This window comes from Bactrocera tryoni, chromosome 2 (assembly GCF_016617805.1).
Source record: "Bactrocera tryoni isolate S06 chromosome 2, CSIRO_BtryS06_freeze2, whole genome shotgun sequence".
NCBI classification, from domain to species: domain Eukaryota; kingdom Metazoa; phylum Arthropoda; class Insecta; order Diptera; family Tephritidae; genus Bactrocera; species Bactrocera tryoni.
The window spans coordinates 26,935,152-26,948,217 of record NC_052500.1 but is presented as its reverse complement, the minus strand read 5'-3'; the positions used below and the strand labels follow the sequence as shown (position 1 = coordinate 26,948,217).

The 13,066-nt window shown below is 37.5% G+C and overlaps 1 protein-coding gene across 1 annotated transcript in view; it reads right to left on the bottom strand.

The window, feature by feature from the left end:
- Nucleotides 1–8,784, bottom strand: part of LOC120768322 (hemicentin-1) — a 196,791-nt gene extending 188,007 nt beyond the window's left edge. Inside the window, exon 1 of the mRNA XM_040094960.1 lies at nucleotides 8,276–8,784. Coding sequence (XP_039950894.1) covers nucleotides 8,276–8,411 — 136 coding nt within the window. The 5' untranslated portion in view covers nucleotides 8,412–8,784. The remainder of the gene's footprint in view (nucleotides 1–8,275) is intronic.
- Between the last annotated feature and the right edge of the window lie 4,282 nt (nucleotides 8,785–13,066).

Sequence of the window (13,066 nt, the reverse complement as noted above, 5' to 3'; positions counted from 1 at the left end):
AGCTGCAGAGCTGAATCGAGAAGGCACAATATTTTATAAGAATGTATGGCAGCTGGCGTACGCCGGTGATATTGATATCATTGGCCTCAACATCCGCGCCGTTAGTTCTACTTTCTCCAGATTGGATAAGGAAGCGAAGCAAATGCGTCTGGTAGTGTACGAGGGCAAGACGAAATATCTCCTCTCATCAAACAAACAGTCGCCGCACTCGCGATTTGGCTCCCACGCCACTGTTGACAGTCATAACTTCGAAGTCGTAGATAATTTCGTCTATCTTGGAACCAGTATTAACACCAACAACAACATCAGCCTCGAAAACCGACACAAAATAACTCTTGCCAACAGGTGCTACTCCGGCCTGAGTAGGCAATTGAGAAGTAAAGTACTATCTTAACAAAGACCAAACTCTATAAATCATTCATCATACCTGTCCTGCTATATAGTGCAGAACAATGGACGATGACAACAACTGATGAGTCGACGTTACGAATTTTCGAGAGAAAGGTTCTTCGAAAGATTTATGGCCCTTTGCGCATTGGCAGCGGCGAATACTGCAATCGATGGAACGATGAGCTGTACGAGATATACGACGACATTGAATGGATGCAGTACCCGCCGTTGGTCAAATCAGGTGGAAAAGGATCTGGCAGCATTTGGTATCTCGAATTGGCATAAATAAATATAAGGAATATCAAGTGATTATACCACTTTTACAAGATATTCACAAACTTTCTTATATCGACTTCAACTACATAACTTTGTTGTTGTTTTCAAATGCATTTCTTACAAGAAAACGCAGCTAAAAGATATGTTAGTGAGGAAAGCAGTGGCGAATCGAAGATGGCTACAACTTTGTAATAATTTTAAAGACAGAACCTTAAGCTGCTTACGCATCCTCAAGACACGAACTTTATCTCACTAGATATTCTTAGCATACGTATGTATGTACATATATCTAAATAGATTTCTATGCGTATGCATATGACGTCTGCTTGGCCATGAATTTAAATGCTGTTGCGCACACTGGAATGAGTTTCATCTCTTTGAGAAAATGACAAGTGTGCAATTTGTCGCAACTACTCTCACCGGTGTACTCGTTTCCTCATTCTCCGACATCCATTCATTTACTTACTCATTTATTTATTTGCGAAAACATTCACTTAAACATACTTATATGTATGTATGTAGTTATTATGCTTCATATGCTCATATGCTGAGCATATCCGAGCAGCATACGGTCTGCACGCCTGTTTCCACACGCATTACTCTATTCCGGCTTGTAATAAAATTTTTCTACTGACGCTTTTAAGTAAATTCAGCAGAGTCCACATAAATACACAAACTCACCCGCAAACAGATATATTTATGGATGCAAGTGTATGCAGCAGATGCTCAAGTGGCATCTTTAGGGTGCTTCCAAAACGAGACAAGTTGTAGGAGAGATTGCGGTTCATAAGGCAATCATAAGTTATAAGTTATTTGAAGAGTTTGCTGGGGTAGTCTAGAAAAGAAATCGAGACACTTGCAGAAGCAAAGAAGCAGCATCGTATAGCTGGGATTGAGAAGTCATAAAGTGCCCTAAATTGAGTGCTAGTAAGTTCTCTTCATTTTCAGAAGTTTCCTTAAAGAAATTATGCTCAATTTTTGGATTTCACCCGTTGCTGGAAATGGTTTCTTCTCATATCCGCAAGTTCAACAATAGCTGCTTTAGGGTATATTCTGTACTTGTCGTTTTTTTTACAGCCATGATGTTTTAACTACATTTAGTCAAATTTAAAGTATTGAGAACTATGATAAAATACGTGCGGGACGTTTTTCTGGAAATGTTATTTTTAAGCAGATTACGAAACAGCTGGATCGTTTGTTTTGAAATTTATACATAATTTTTTTAGCAAGAATCCTCAGGTGGAAATATTTTTTCACGAACCCCTTTTTTAAGTGAGCATTTTGTCGAAAAAGAGTATTTTTTAGGCAGCTATTATCAAATCTCAAAACATTAATTATTCGTAAATGTCTCTTCGAAAGAAATGTTCCGAAAGAAATGCAACTTTTATACCCTGAATAGAGTATAAGAGGAAGGAGTCTTGTGTACAAGTTCACGCAAGTGAGGAAAGTTCTCTGTCTGACCAAAGGACATCCGTTTGAAGAATTGAGAAGGCGAACCATCCCTCCACAGAATTGGGGACAGCCACATAAAAAACGAAAACAATGAAAACCAAACAACAGCCTCGAATAAGAGACCCCCTTTTGATGGAACGATAAGCTGTACGAGTTATACGACGACATACTTATTTCAGTGAATTAAGGGCTAGGTCATGTCGGCCGTATGGAAAAAAAATACTCCAGCTCTAAAAGTATTCGACGCAATACCCGATGGGGGAAGCAGAGGAAGAGGAAAGCCTCCTGGACCTGGAGAGATCAGGTGGAGAAAGACTTGGCTGCACTTGATATCTCGAATTGGCGCCAAATTGCGACAAGAAGAAACGAGCTAAGTCGATTTAGTCTTGTCCATCTGTTTGTTTATAAATTATTCACTCATTTTTTGAGTTATCGGTGTAAAATTTTTCACAAGTCGTTTTTTCCACAAGAATCTGCTCTTTTGTCGGAGCCGCCGATACAAACCGAAGGATCGGAATAAAAGGATTTTATGGGCAGCTTTTTCATTTGACGAGATATCTTTAAGAAATTTTTTATAAATTATTATCCAAGGCAATGATGCGATCTCCAAAGAAATTTTTCAAATCGAATCACTATATCATAAAGCTGCTATACAAACTGAACGGACGGAAGCAAATGTTTGTTTGAAAATCTTTTTGAATTTTAATATGTGTTATTGTCCAGGACAATGGTTGAATCTTCGAAGAAATTGCTCAGATGTAGTCACTGTAGCATATATTCGCCATAAAAACTGACCATTCAAAACCAAGTTCTTGTAAGGAATTTCGGTAACCGGCAACCGAACTCCAAGTTTTTTTTGTTAGACTTAAAGTAGGCTAACCCCTCAATTCACAGAACCAAAAATGCAGCTAATGAGCCTAAATTGAAATTAAACATCTTAAAATTGATTACAGTCATGGAAAAGTAAAAAGAAAGAGATTTTACCAGACTGTTGCAAAGGCCGAGAGCATCATATTCTAAATCAATAAGGACATCCAATAAGTGCTGGAGTAGTAGACAATGAGTACGCATTCACAATCTTTCTCCGATTAAATACTTTTCCACCCACCCTCGTATTCGCATAACTGCTAAACAAGCATACGTTTATCTTAGGGTTATACATTTGTACGGATGTGTGCGAATGCAAGCAAGCAAACACTGTACTATCAACTTTCAAGTACACGTGATGTGAGATACGAGTTTTATCCGAGCATATGTTTATACACATGTACGTCAACAGCTGTATGAACGCAGGTCTATACATATGTAGGTATGTATGTGTAAAGCAGCAAACACACTGGGATTTTAACATTTTTAGTGCTGCTTATAAAAATTTCAAAATTACCTTGTTACATTGCGTGAGGAATTGCAATGAAACTTTTAAATTAGCCGCCATAGCATCAGCACACATACAAACACACACACGAGCAGTTATGGGATCAGCCGCCTGCAGCAGTGACTCACGCATTAATATTGAAGTTGCAAAATGTTCATGCACCAGATAGCACGTGGCGTATACGCAACATGCTTTACAGTGCACATAAGCAACAACTACAACTGTCTACTTAAAAGTATTATGTATACATAAGCATGTATGCTTGTATAGTAGAGAGTAGCTATGCAATGTGGAACTATTAACATAGTATTTTCATATGTATGTGTATGCGACAATTTAATTAGCAGACAAAGCGTGATTCTTGTGCTTCAGACAATCACATGCAAATTACAGTGGGACTCATTTAAACAGTTTCCAAACTGTGTAAAAGGTTCTTATGAGATATCTTAAATATTTTACAGTACGTAATTATTTCCGTAATTATTTCTGTACTTTTGGTTTACTACGTGACCATTAGGTGCGGCAACAGAACTAATACCGAATTAATGGGTTAAAGTGAACATAGAAATCGAAATTAGTTTGAAAAGGTATTAATGAGCATTCGAAGTTTCTTATATACCGAACCGATAACTTATATTATATGTCTTATCTGAACAGCTGTTGACAGCTAATTAGAAACGCCAGTTATTTTGAAGTAAATAATGTTATTTTCCAATAAATCACTTATTTTTACTGTTTTTTCACTAAATTTATTGAAACTCTAATAGTAAAATTTTAATTAAAACTCGTTTTTTATGAAGATCAACAATTTGAGCCAAACTGAACTTTGACAACTCCTTCTCTAACCATATACCGCCGAAGGAGTTGTGGGTGGGAATAAGCCGTTGAAGGAGAGGGGCAGTGAGCTTCTTTACGGATGGGTAAAAGCTTGGGGGATTGCTGGAAGGGTTTACTGTCAAGAGCTCTCTATCAACTCCTGCTTCAAACTTCATGACTACTGCAGTGTTTTCCAGACCGAGATTGCAGCCATTAAAGTCGCAGTACACCGGAGTGCAGCCTGCTTCAAAGAAGTGACCATCTACTGAGAAAGCAGAGCAGCGATACTTACCTTGAACTCATTAATAGTGCGTTCAAGGCTGGTCAAGGAGTGCCTAACCTCAATAACATCGAATGCCATTGTGATAAGACTGGTATGGGTGCCAAGTCACAGCGGAAAAGCAGGAAAGTGCAAAACTGATAAGCAAGCAAGAAAAGTCACCCTAGAACCGCCATCAGTAGAATGGGAGCAGATCGATGCTACCGTAGTAATACTAGATAGCTGGGCTTCGCGGAAACTTGGCCAGCGTTGGACAACCATTGGTACATGCAAACACCTTTTGGCCCGAGATCGATTGCAAGAGATCTAGTGATCTCTTTGCCCTCAGTAAGGTTAGCCTCACCCTAGTTAGGTGGCTTTTAACAGGCCATTGCCTTATTGGCGTCCACGCATTAAGGCTGAGACTCCTACCAGACGCCAACTGCAGAAGCTGTATGGAAGAAGACGAGGTGGAAACCACTCAACACTTCTTTCCTGATTGTCACGTGTTTGGGAGGTCAAGACTCAAACACTTTTGCTAATAGTATAAAGTTTTGCTAATTTATAAGTTCGAATTTCTTTTCTATGGCTTCACAAAGGAGTACATATAGCAGTCCACGTGCGATCTTTGATCAACCATCTAAGTTAGGTTAGGTTAACTTAACAATTTAACTGCGACAACTAATTAGAATATATATTTTAAAAATATTTTATAAGCAAGAAATACCGATAACCTTTTACTTTAATACTGCTTCACATCGATTGCGACTTGACGTTATAAGAGATTGACAGCGCACTATTGTGATATTTGGGATATTTTTGGTGTCTACGACTTTTTTGACGTCACCCTAGAATCGTTCTATAGGCTTCAAGTCTGGACTGAGCAAAAGCACTCGAAAAAATTGATGGAATTTTTATTAAAAAACTTTTGTGTCAACTTTGACGTAAGCTTTGGATCGTTATCTTGTTGGAATTTCTATATAACAGGCAAATTTTCCTCAATCCATGACAACAAGACATTTTTTAGGATATCGACATATTTCTCCTTATTTAAAATTCCATCAATCATATGGATCATTCCAGGGAACACATTTCCACACCTTGATTGATTTTCCACCATGCTTCACCTCTCGTGAAATATACGGAGGATACAATTCTTGCTAAATTGGAAGGCGAACATACATTTTACCATCAGGAAATATGAGATTAATTTTGGTTACATCTTTCCAAACGACATACGTCCTTTGATTTGTTTTCCAAGACTAATAAGAGTTGGCAAAGTCTACGCGTTGTTTCCTTTGAATTTTAGTCCTTCGTTGTTTCTTGCGTGCTGCCCTGCCGTGACGTCCAGATTCGAAAAAAACCGGGCAATTGTTCTCTTGGACATTACATTCGTCTTGGATTTCATGTAAAATGTGAGTGGAACTCTTTTTTGGATCGTTTCGGGAGATGGCAGTGATTCTCGGGCCTATTTCTGTATTTCTATTAGAAATAGCTTTAAAATTCTGTATGTGCTTAAGGACATTGAAAACAATTTTTTTTAGTATTTGACCAGATTCGCAGAACTGCTGCCATCAACTTGAACAGATTAATAACACGTCAATAAAATAAAGGCATTGGTGCTTGAGAATCGACGATTAATAGTCAGTGATCTTACTGGCATCGTTGGAATATCGGAAGAATCAGTGAAAACCATTTTGAAATATCATCTGGGCCTAAAGTAAGTGAAAGCACGATTGGTTCCAAAATCACTCAATTTTTTCGAAAAATAGCGTCGCATTAACGTGAAACAATGCTTTCCGACTACCAAAATGTCATAAAACGTGTTATTACTGACGAGGAGTCTTGAATCTATGCCTACGATGTGGAAACAGATTATCAGAAAACCGAATATCGTTGCAAAGGTGAGCCAAAAACCCAAAAAACCACGTCAAAGTAGGTCAAAAATCAAGGTTATGTTGACAGTTTTCTTCGATTATCGAGGTGTGGTGCACTCCGAATTCCTTCCGATCTGCCAAATTGTCAACAAGGAATTTTATTTCTACTTGAGTGTTATGAGGCGTTTGCGCGAAGCTATTCGTAAAAACTATGGGTCGACAACTCTTGGTTTTGTGGTGCAATGCACCGTCGATTGCTGCATTGATTCTTCGTGAGTTTTTAGCCAAATTCGCAACCAATATTGTGCCGCAACCACCGTATTCGCCTGATTTAGCTTCGTGTGACTTCTAGCTATTCAGCAAACTTAAACGACCACTTCTGGAAAACGGTTCTGAGTCAAATGAAGCTATTAGATGTAAATCGCTACGCGCTTTTCCGGAAATTTACTTAAGCAACTGTTTCGAGGACTGGAAAATTGTTAGCAGAAGTGTGATGGGCTCAAGGCGGATTATTTTGAGGTGGTCGACATAGATTTTGTACAAAGTCTTACTATTTTTTTTCTCATAGTAGTATAATAAATATATAGTTTTATGTATGTGTATAAGATTTATTAGTTTCTTTCATTAAAGGAATATGTTTCGATTTGTTTGGTTTTGACATTTCTTATATAACATATAATGGGTTGTCAAAAAAGTCTTTCGGTATTTTCGCTAGTTGGCGCTGAAAGCGCGTAGTTCTAGTTTTATTCGTCGCATCGGGTCATGCTATACCTTTTGGGAAAGCTCATTTCACGCGCTAACACATGTCTGATTGATTGCCGTTTCTTTTAAGTCGTTCGTGAGTTATAGCGTCGCAAACATGGAGCAAAATAAAGAGAAAATACGGCATATTTTACAGTGCTACTACGATAAAGGCAAAAATGCATCTCAAGCCGCCAATAAAATTTGTACACTTTATGGACCCGAAACAGTTTCCATTTCCACCGCACAACGATGGTTTCAACGTTGTCGTTCTGGTGTAGAGGTGGTCGAAGATGAGCCACGCTCCGGAAGGCCTGTCGTCGAAAATTGCGAAAAAATCGCTGAATTGGTCGAAAGAGACCGGCATAGTAGCAGCCGTAGCATCGGTCAAGTGCTGGGCATGAGTCATCAAAAATTCATTTCAATTTCAATAAAAAAAAAATTCAATAAAAATACCGCAAGACTTTTTTGACAACCTTTATTGTATTTTTTCGGTCAGTACTCGGCATATTGGTGAAAACAGCCGGATACATGTGTATTACCATTTATCCTCTGCCACTTACGACTCTTCACAACGTTATATCATGATTTTGCAATTTAATTTTAGTAAAATTGTTGTGTAATTAATGGCTCTATGGCATGACTAATTGAGCATAACTAGAAGTTAATGAGCTGCAATTCTTTTAAATACCCTATTGACGGTATATTTGGGAGCGATATTAATTTTTCAGCGGTGTTAATTACCAGTGTTGCTTTTAGTAACTATTGAAACCAAGTTCCACCCTTAAATTGATATTTTTTTACAATAAGTGTGGTGGCACGCGGCAAAAAACTTTGAAGGAACCGCTTATAACTAAAACATATAGTACTCTCTATAGTAATACATTTGATTAATTTTTAAATAAGAACGTATTAATATTTGTTACCATGGACTACATAATTTATAGGTTTTTAAGAAAATAATTTTTAAAGATCACAAAAAATGTCTCATATTGCATTATTTGCCATATGTCTACCTTATTTAAGTGATAGTTGAAACGTAAACACAAATAAATAATTTTATAATTTTTTTTTTTGCAATACACTCACCTAAAGCATTCCGATGCACGGCTTGTTGTTGTCGCATTGCATTTTTGCTATCCATTGCTGTTGTTGTTATTGTTGGTGTCAACAAAAATGTGAGCAACAATAATATTATTGTTGTCAATTCATTTGCGAGTGACATGACGACTGCTGCTGGCTGTGACACTTTAGACAATCAAAGGATCTGAATTATTTCGCTGTTAGTTGTTGAACAACACACCGTGTCCATCGATTGTTTTTGTTGCTGATGACAATGCTTAATTGCTGACAGTATTTCCACTGCTTTTATATATGACGTATTATTGGTATTGAACTTTTATTAAAGAAAAAATTTTAAATGAACGAACATTTCGCTGTTAGTTTTTCAGCACACTCACTCAAAAAAATGTTAATTAAAAGGCGCGATAACTTTTTTGAGACGGTTATGCGACTCTTTAGCGCTTTTATAAATGATTATAAATACATTTCTTCCACATTTAATCAAAATACATACCAACTTTGCTTTATTGCGGAATTTTTTTCTTTTTTTAGATTATTATTTTTAGTAAAAAAATGCTTTAAAAAATATTTTTTTTAATTTTACTATGTTCGAGCTTTTATAAATGAATGTTGTGAACATAGAACTCTAAGTTATATATAATTATAAATATTATTGACTAAAAAATTGGACAAACTTCAACACAATTATTTTTAAACAATTTTTTTTTATGATTTCAATTCAATTGAAACTGATTATTAATACTAATTGTCAAAACTTTATCACTGCTAAAATTGGCAAAATATATTATCATTTCACTTATGATATGAAGATGAAAATGTTGTACTTTATTTATTTTTTTTTTTCAATTATAACCAACTGCAATTTTTCGCGCATCTATAAACTAACTGGTTAGTTAACTGGTTTTGTGTTTAAAATTTATTTTAAATTTTCCACACTATTGCAAGCATAATATTTTTTATTATTTTTTTATTTTTAGTAAAAATTTCAAAGTCCTTTAAATATAGATTACACAAACCACTTAAGTATTACGTTTTCACAAATATTTTTCAAAATTTCACAAATATATTTTTTAACACACGAGTGCGCTCCTTTAACCCTTCCGTAGTTGCTAATTATACCTTAAACATCGCAACTTGTTATTTATTCACAACACTTTCCCGTACAAATTACGCATTCGCGATAAACTTCCGTACATAACGACTGCAATTGGACACGACACGCGTCCGCACTATATAATCAACGCGTCCGTAATGCTGTGCCGTCAGCGCAGTCACTGACACGTTTACTCGAGCCCATTCAGTTGAAACATTTGCTGCTCCAGCAGCAACATCCTTTCGCCGCAAACGGAAAAAACGAAGCCGTGTTCGCCTTTTACACCTTGCCGTACGCAAGCTGCATTACATTTCGCCGTGTTACCTCGTACTTTCAAAGACTCCGAATATTTTACATTGCATCATGAACCCAAACCCAAACCACCCACAGCCAACCCCAGTGTAACAGTAGCTTAACATAAGTAACTTTTGGCAGCAGCTGTTTTCAATGCCATCGAAGTGTTCCCAGCTGTTGAGCGCAAGATTCTCTGAGACAAAAATACTGTTAAACTTCGCTGTAGCAGAAAACTGGAAACATTTGCTCTGCTGCAATAATTTACCGTTTTTGGCAAATTGCTCTCAGTTTTATTTGTCGGTATTATTTGGCTCGTTAATGGTACATATAATTGTGTCGTATTAACCATAATTCATAGTTCTTACTAAAGAACTTTTGAATAACTGTAAATCCATCGCGTGTACGAAAAATGTTATTGAAGTGTTATACCTGTCCCAAAGTTTAGGCGAAATTTCTTGGCTGAATATGTAACATTTATATCTTTTTTCATATATACCAAACATGTAAAGAGATTCTTGAACTTTATTTATAGTATTTTAATGGATCTAATCTTTAACCGTTGCAAAAGAGATTCGGAAAAAAATTCCGTCAACACACATCTCCACAATACTACCACGATTAAAACAAATAACACATATAAAAAGAACCCTTTTTTAATCTCCATTGCAGAAATACGCCATTTCCAATAACAAAATCGAAAAACGAATCTGAAGAATTCATAGTGAATGCCTATCCTTATTTACGTATGAAAAAACAGAACCCCTTCCCTTGAAGCTAACACTTTGTTTAGTATGCATTATAGGTTAAAGAGACCTTACATATAGTAATCAAATGCTTCCGGTTCGAACTTTCAATTGTGCTTTCGTCAACACAACGAAGCGCATAAAATGCAACTCCACACTAAGCTTTCAGGTGGTCCAGCTTTGGGCACTTATTCAACACTCCTAAAAGAACGATATCATGTCAAGCTTTTCGAGTATTCAGTGCTTTATTCAATTTATTTTTGGAACTGCCTAGCCTTCAGACTCCACAATCTGCGCCAACTACTGTGGGATAAATATCCTCAACATCGCATATAAGGTTCTATCGAGCGTACTTTGTAAAAGATTAAAGCCCACCTTCAACAAACTAATTAAACCTTATCAGTGTGGCTTAAGGATGGAAAAAGCAAAAAATTTGATATTCACCAAGCGCCAATTCTTGGAAAAGAACCGTGAAAAGAGGATCGATACACACCATCTCTTCGTCGATTTCAAAGCTGCTTTTCATAGCACGAAAAGTAGCTGCCTTTATGTCATTATGTCTGAATTTGGTATCCCCGTAAAACTAATATGGCTGGGACGTTGAGCAATACTAAAAGCTCCGTCGGAAGGACCTCTCCGAACCTATCGTGCGGCTTCTTCAATCTACTCTTGGAGAAAATAAATTGAGTTGCAGAGCTGAATCGAGACTGCACAATATTTTTTAAGGGTGTACAGCTGTTGGCATATGCCGATGGCATTGATATCATTGACCACAATAATCGCGGCATTAGATCTGCTTTTTCCAGATAAGAATGCGAAGCAAAGGGGTCTGGCAGTGAACGAGGGCAAGGCGAAATATCTCCTGACATTAAATAAACAGTCGTCGCACTCGCGGCTTGGCTCCTATGTCACTGTTGACATTCATAACGTCGAAGTCATAGATAATTTCGTTTATCTTGGAACCAGCATTAACACCAACAATGCCTCGAAATCCAATGCAGAATACCTCTTCCGAACAGATGCTAGAAATATTCTGCGGAAGATTTAAAGTCCTTTGCGCATTGGCAACGGTGAATAATGTAGTCGATAGAACGATGACCTGTACGAGAAATATGACGACATTGTATGGATGAAAACACTCCGGCTCTGAGAGTGTTCAACGCAGTATCTGCCTGGAGAAGCAAAGGAAGAGAAAAATCTCAACTCCGTTTAAAATACCAGGTAGACCTGGCTACACTTGGAAGCTTCAATTAGCGCCAAACAGCGAAAAGGAAGAACGACTGGCGCGCTCTTGTAAACTCGGCTATAACCGGGTAAGCGGTGTCTGCACCAATAAACAAGAAGAAGAAGCCTTGAAAGCACCGTATAGACAATAATATCAAGCCAAAGCTTATTAAAAGCTTTCGAGTTAATTTTTGGGTGTCGAACCATTCAACTCCTTAGCGAAAGCAAAATCACAACCCTGTGAAGCAACAGGAGTGTCTGTGCTGTATTTTTTTTTTTTTGGTTTTTTGATGTAATTTTTATCTAAAGCTTCACGTTTCATAGCTTTTTCTCAACCAATCGAGAAATTACTGAAAATTTCTTAGTTTGCCACCAATGTCTGATACAAGTTTGTTGTTATTCTTTATATAGTGACCAATAAATGATGTATTGTTCTACTACTGTGATCAAATTGAAAGGTGCCTTTATGCTTTATAATTTTAATTCAACATTCTAGTCCATGTAGGCGAAAAGTACATACAAGTATTACTGTCTGTGGAAGCGGGAGCTTAGAAAACTGTGTAGTGAATAACACCACTCGATTCTCCTTTGGTTGGAACACTGTCGAACTTCGCCTTTTGATGAACCATGCGTAGATTCTCCGAAAATGAATATCACTACAAATAACTTGGCAAAAGTCCATGTTTTCGCATTGACAGAATACCGATTTAAAGTGCGCGAGATAGTTGAGACAATAGGCATTTCAAAAGACCGTCTGACTCTTTTAAGTTACCGATCTAAGCTGGGTTATATCCTTAAACTTACAGCCCTTCTTCTTCTGAAGAGCTGAGTTTACAACATTATTATCTGTGTTGTCGTCGACGTACCTACCGCAGGATGTCTTTTAGGGTGGTAAGGTTCAAATAAGTTGCCATCGGTATCATCCAACAGTAGGACAAGGAAACTTGCTGTTTCGACGAGGTCGGACCATAAGGAGATGGGTGCCACCTCCTAGGAACATCAAGAGAATATTCCTGCGATACGTCGAACTTCAGACATGTACTGAACGCCATTCATAGAGGGGTCGTCAACACCTTCTACAACGAAAATATCCTTGGAGCCGAAACACCACCCATCGCAGACTGGAGTTGCCCTGTCGAAACAGCTCGTTCTTGGCCTATCGCTAAATGATTTCGCTGACACTTGATTTTTGACTTTACTCTCACACCAGAGTTAGACACACGCTACAACAACAGCAACAATCGCTTGACTTCACTTGAAATAGTACGCATGAGAAAGCTGTTGGCGCCATAGGTGATGCGTTTGCTTGTTCCGTAAGAGGCAACGAACGACTGCTCCGTCCGCCGAGATTTGACCGCGTGCCACTTTTCTTTTTTCCAAACTTGTCACAATATCGAATGAATATGTTTTCGGCGCCAAGAATTAATTTTTTGCGGACCTTCA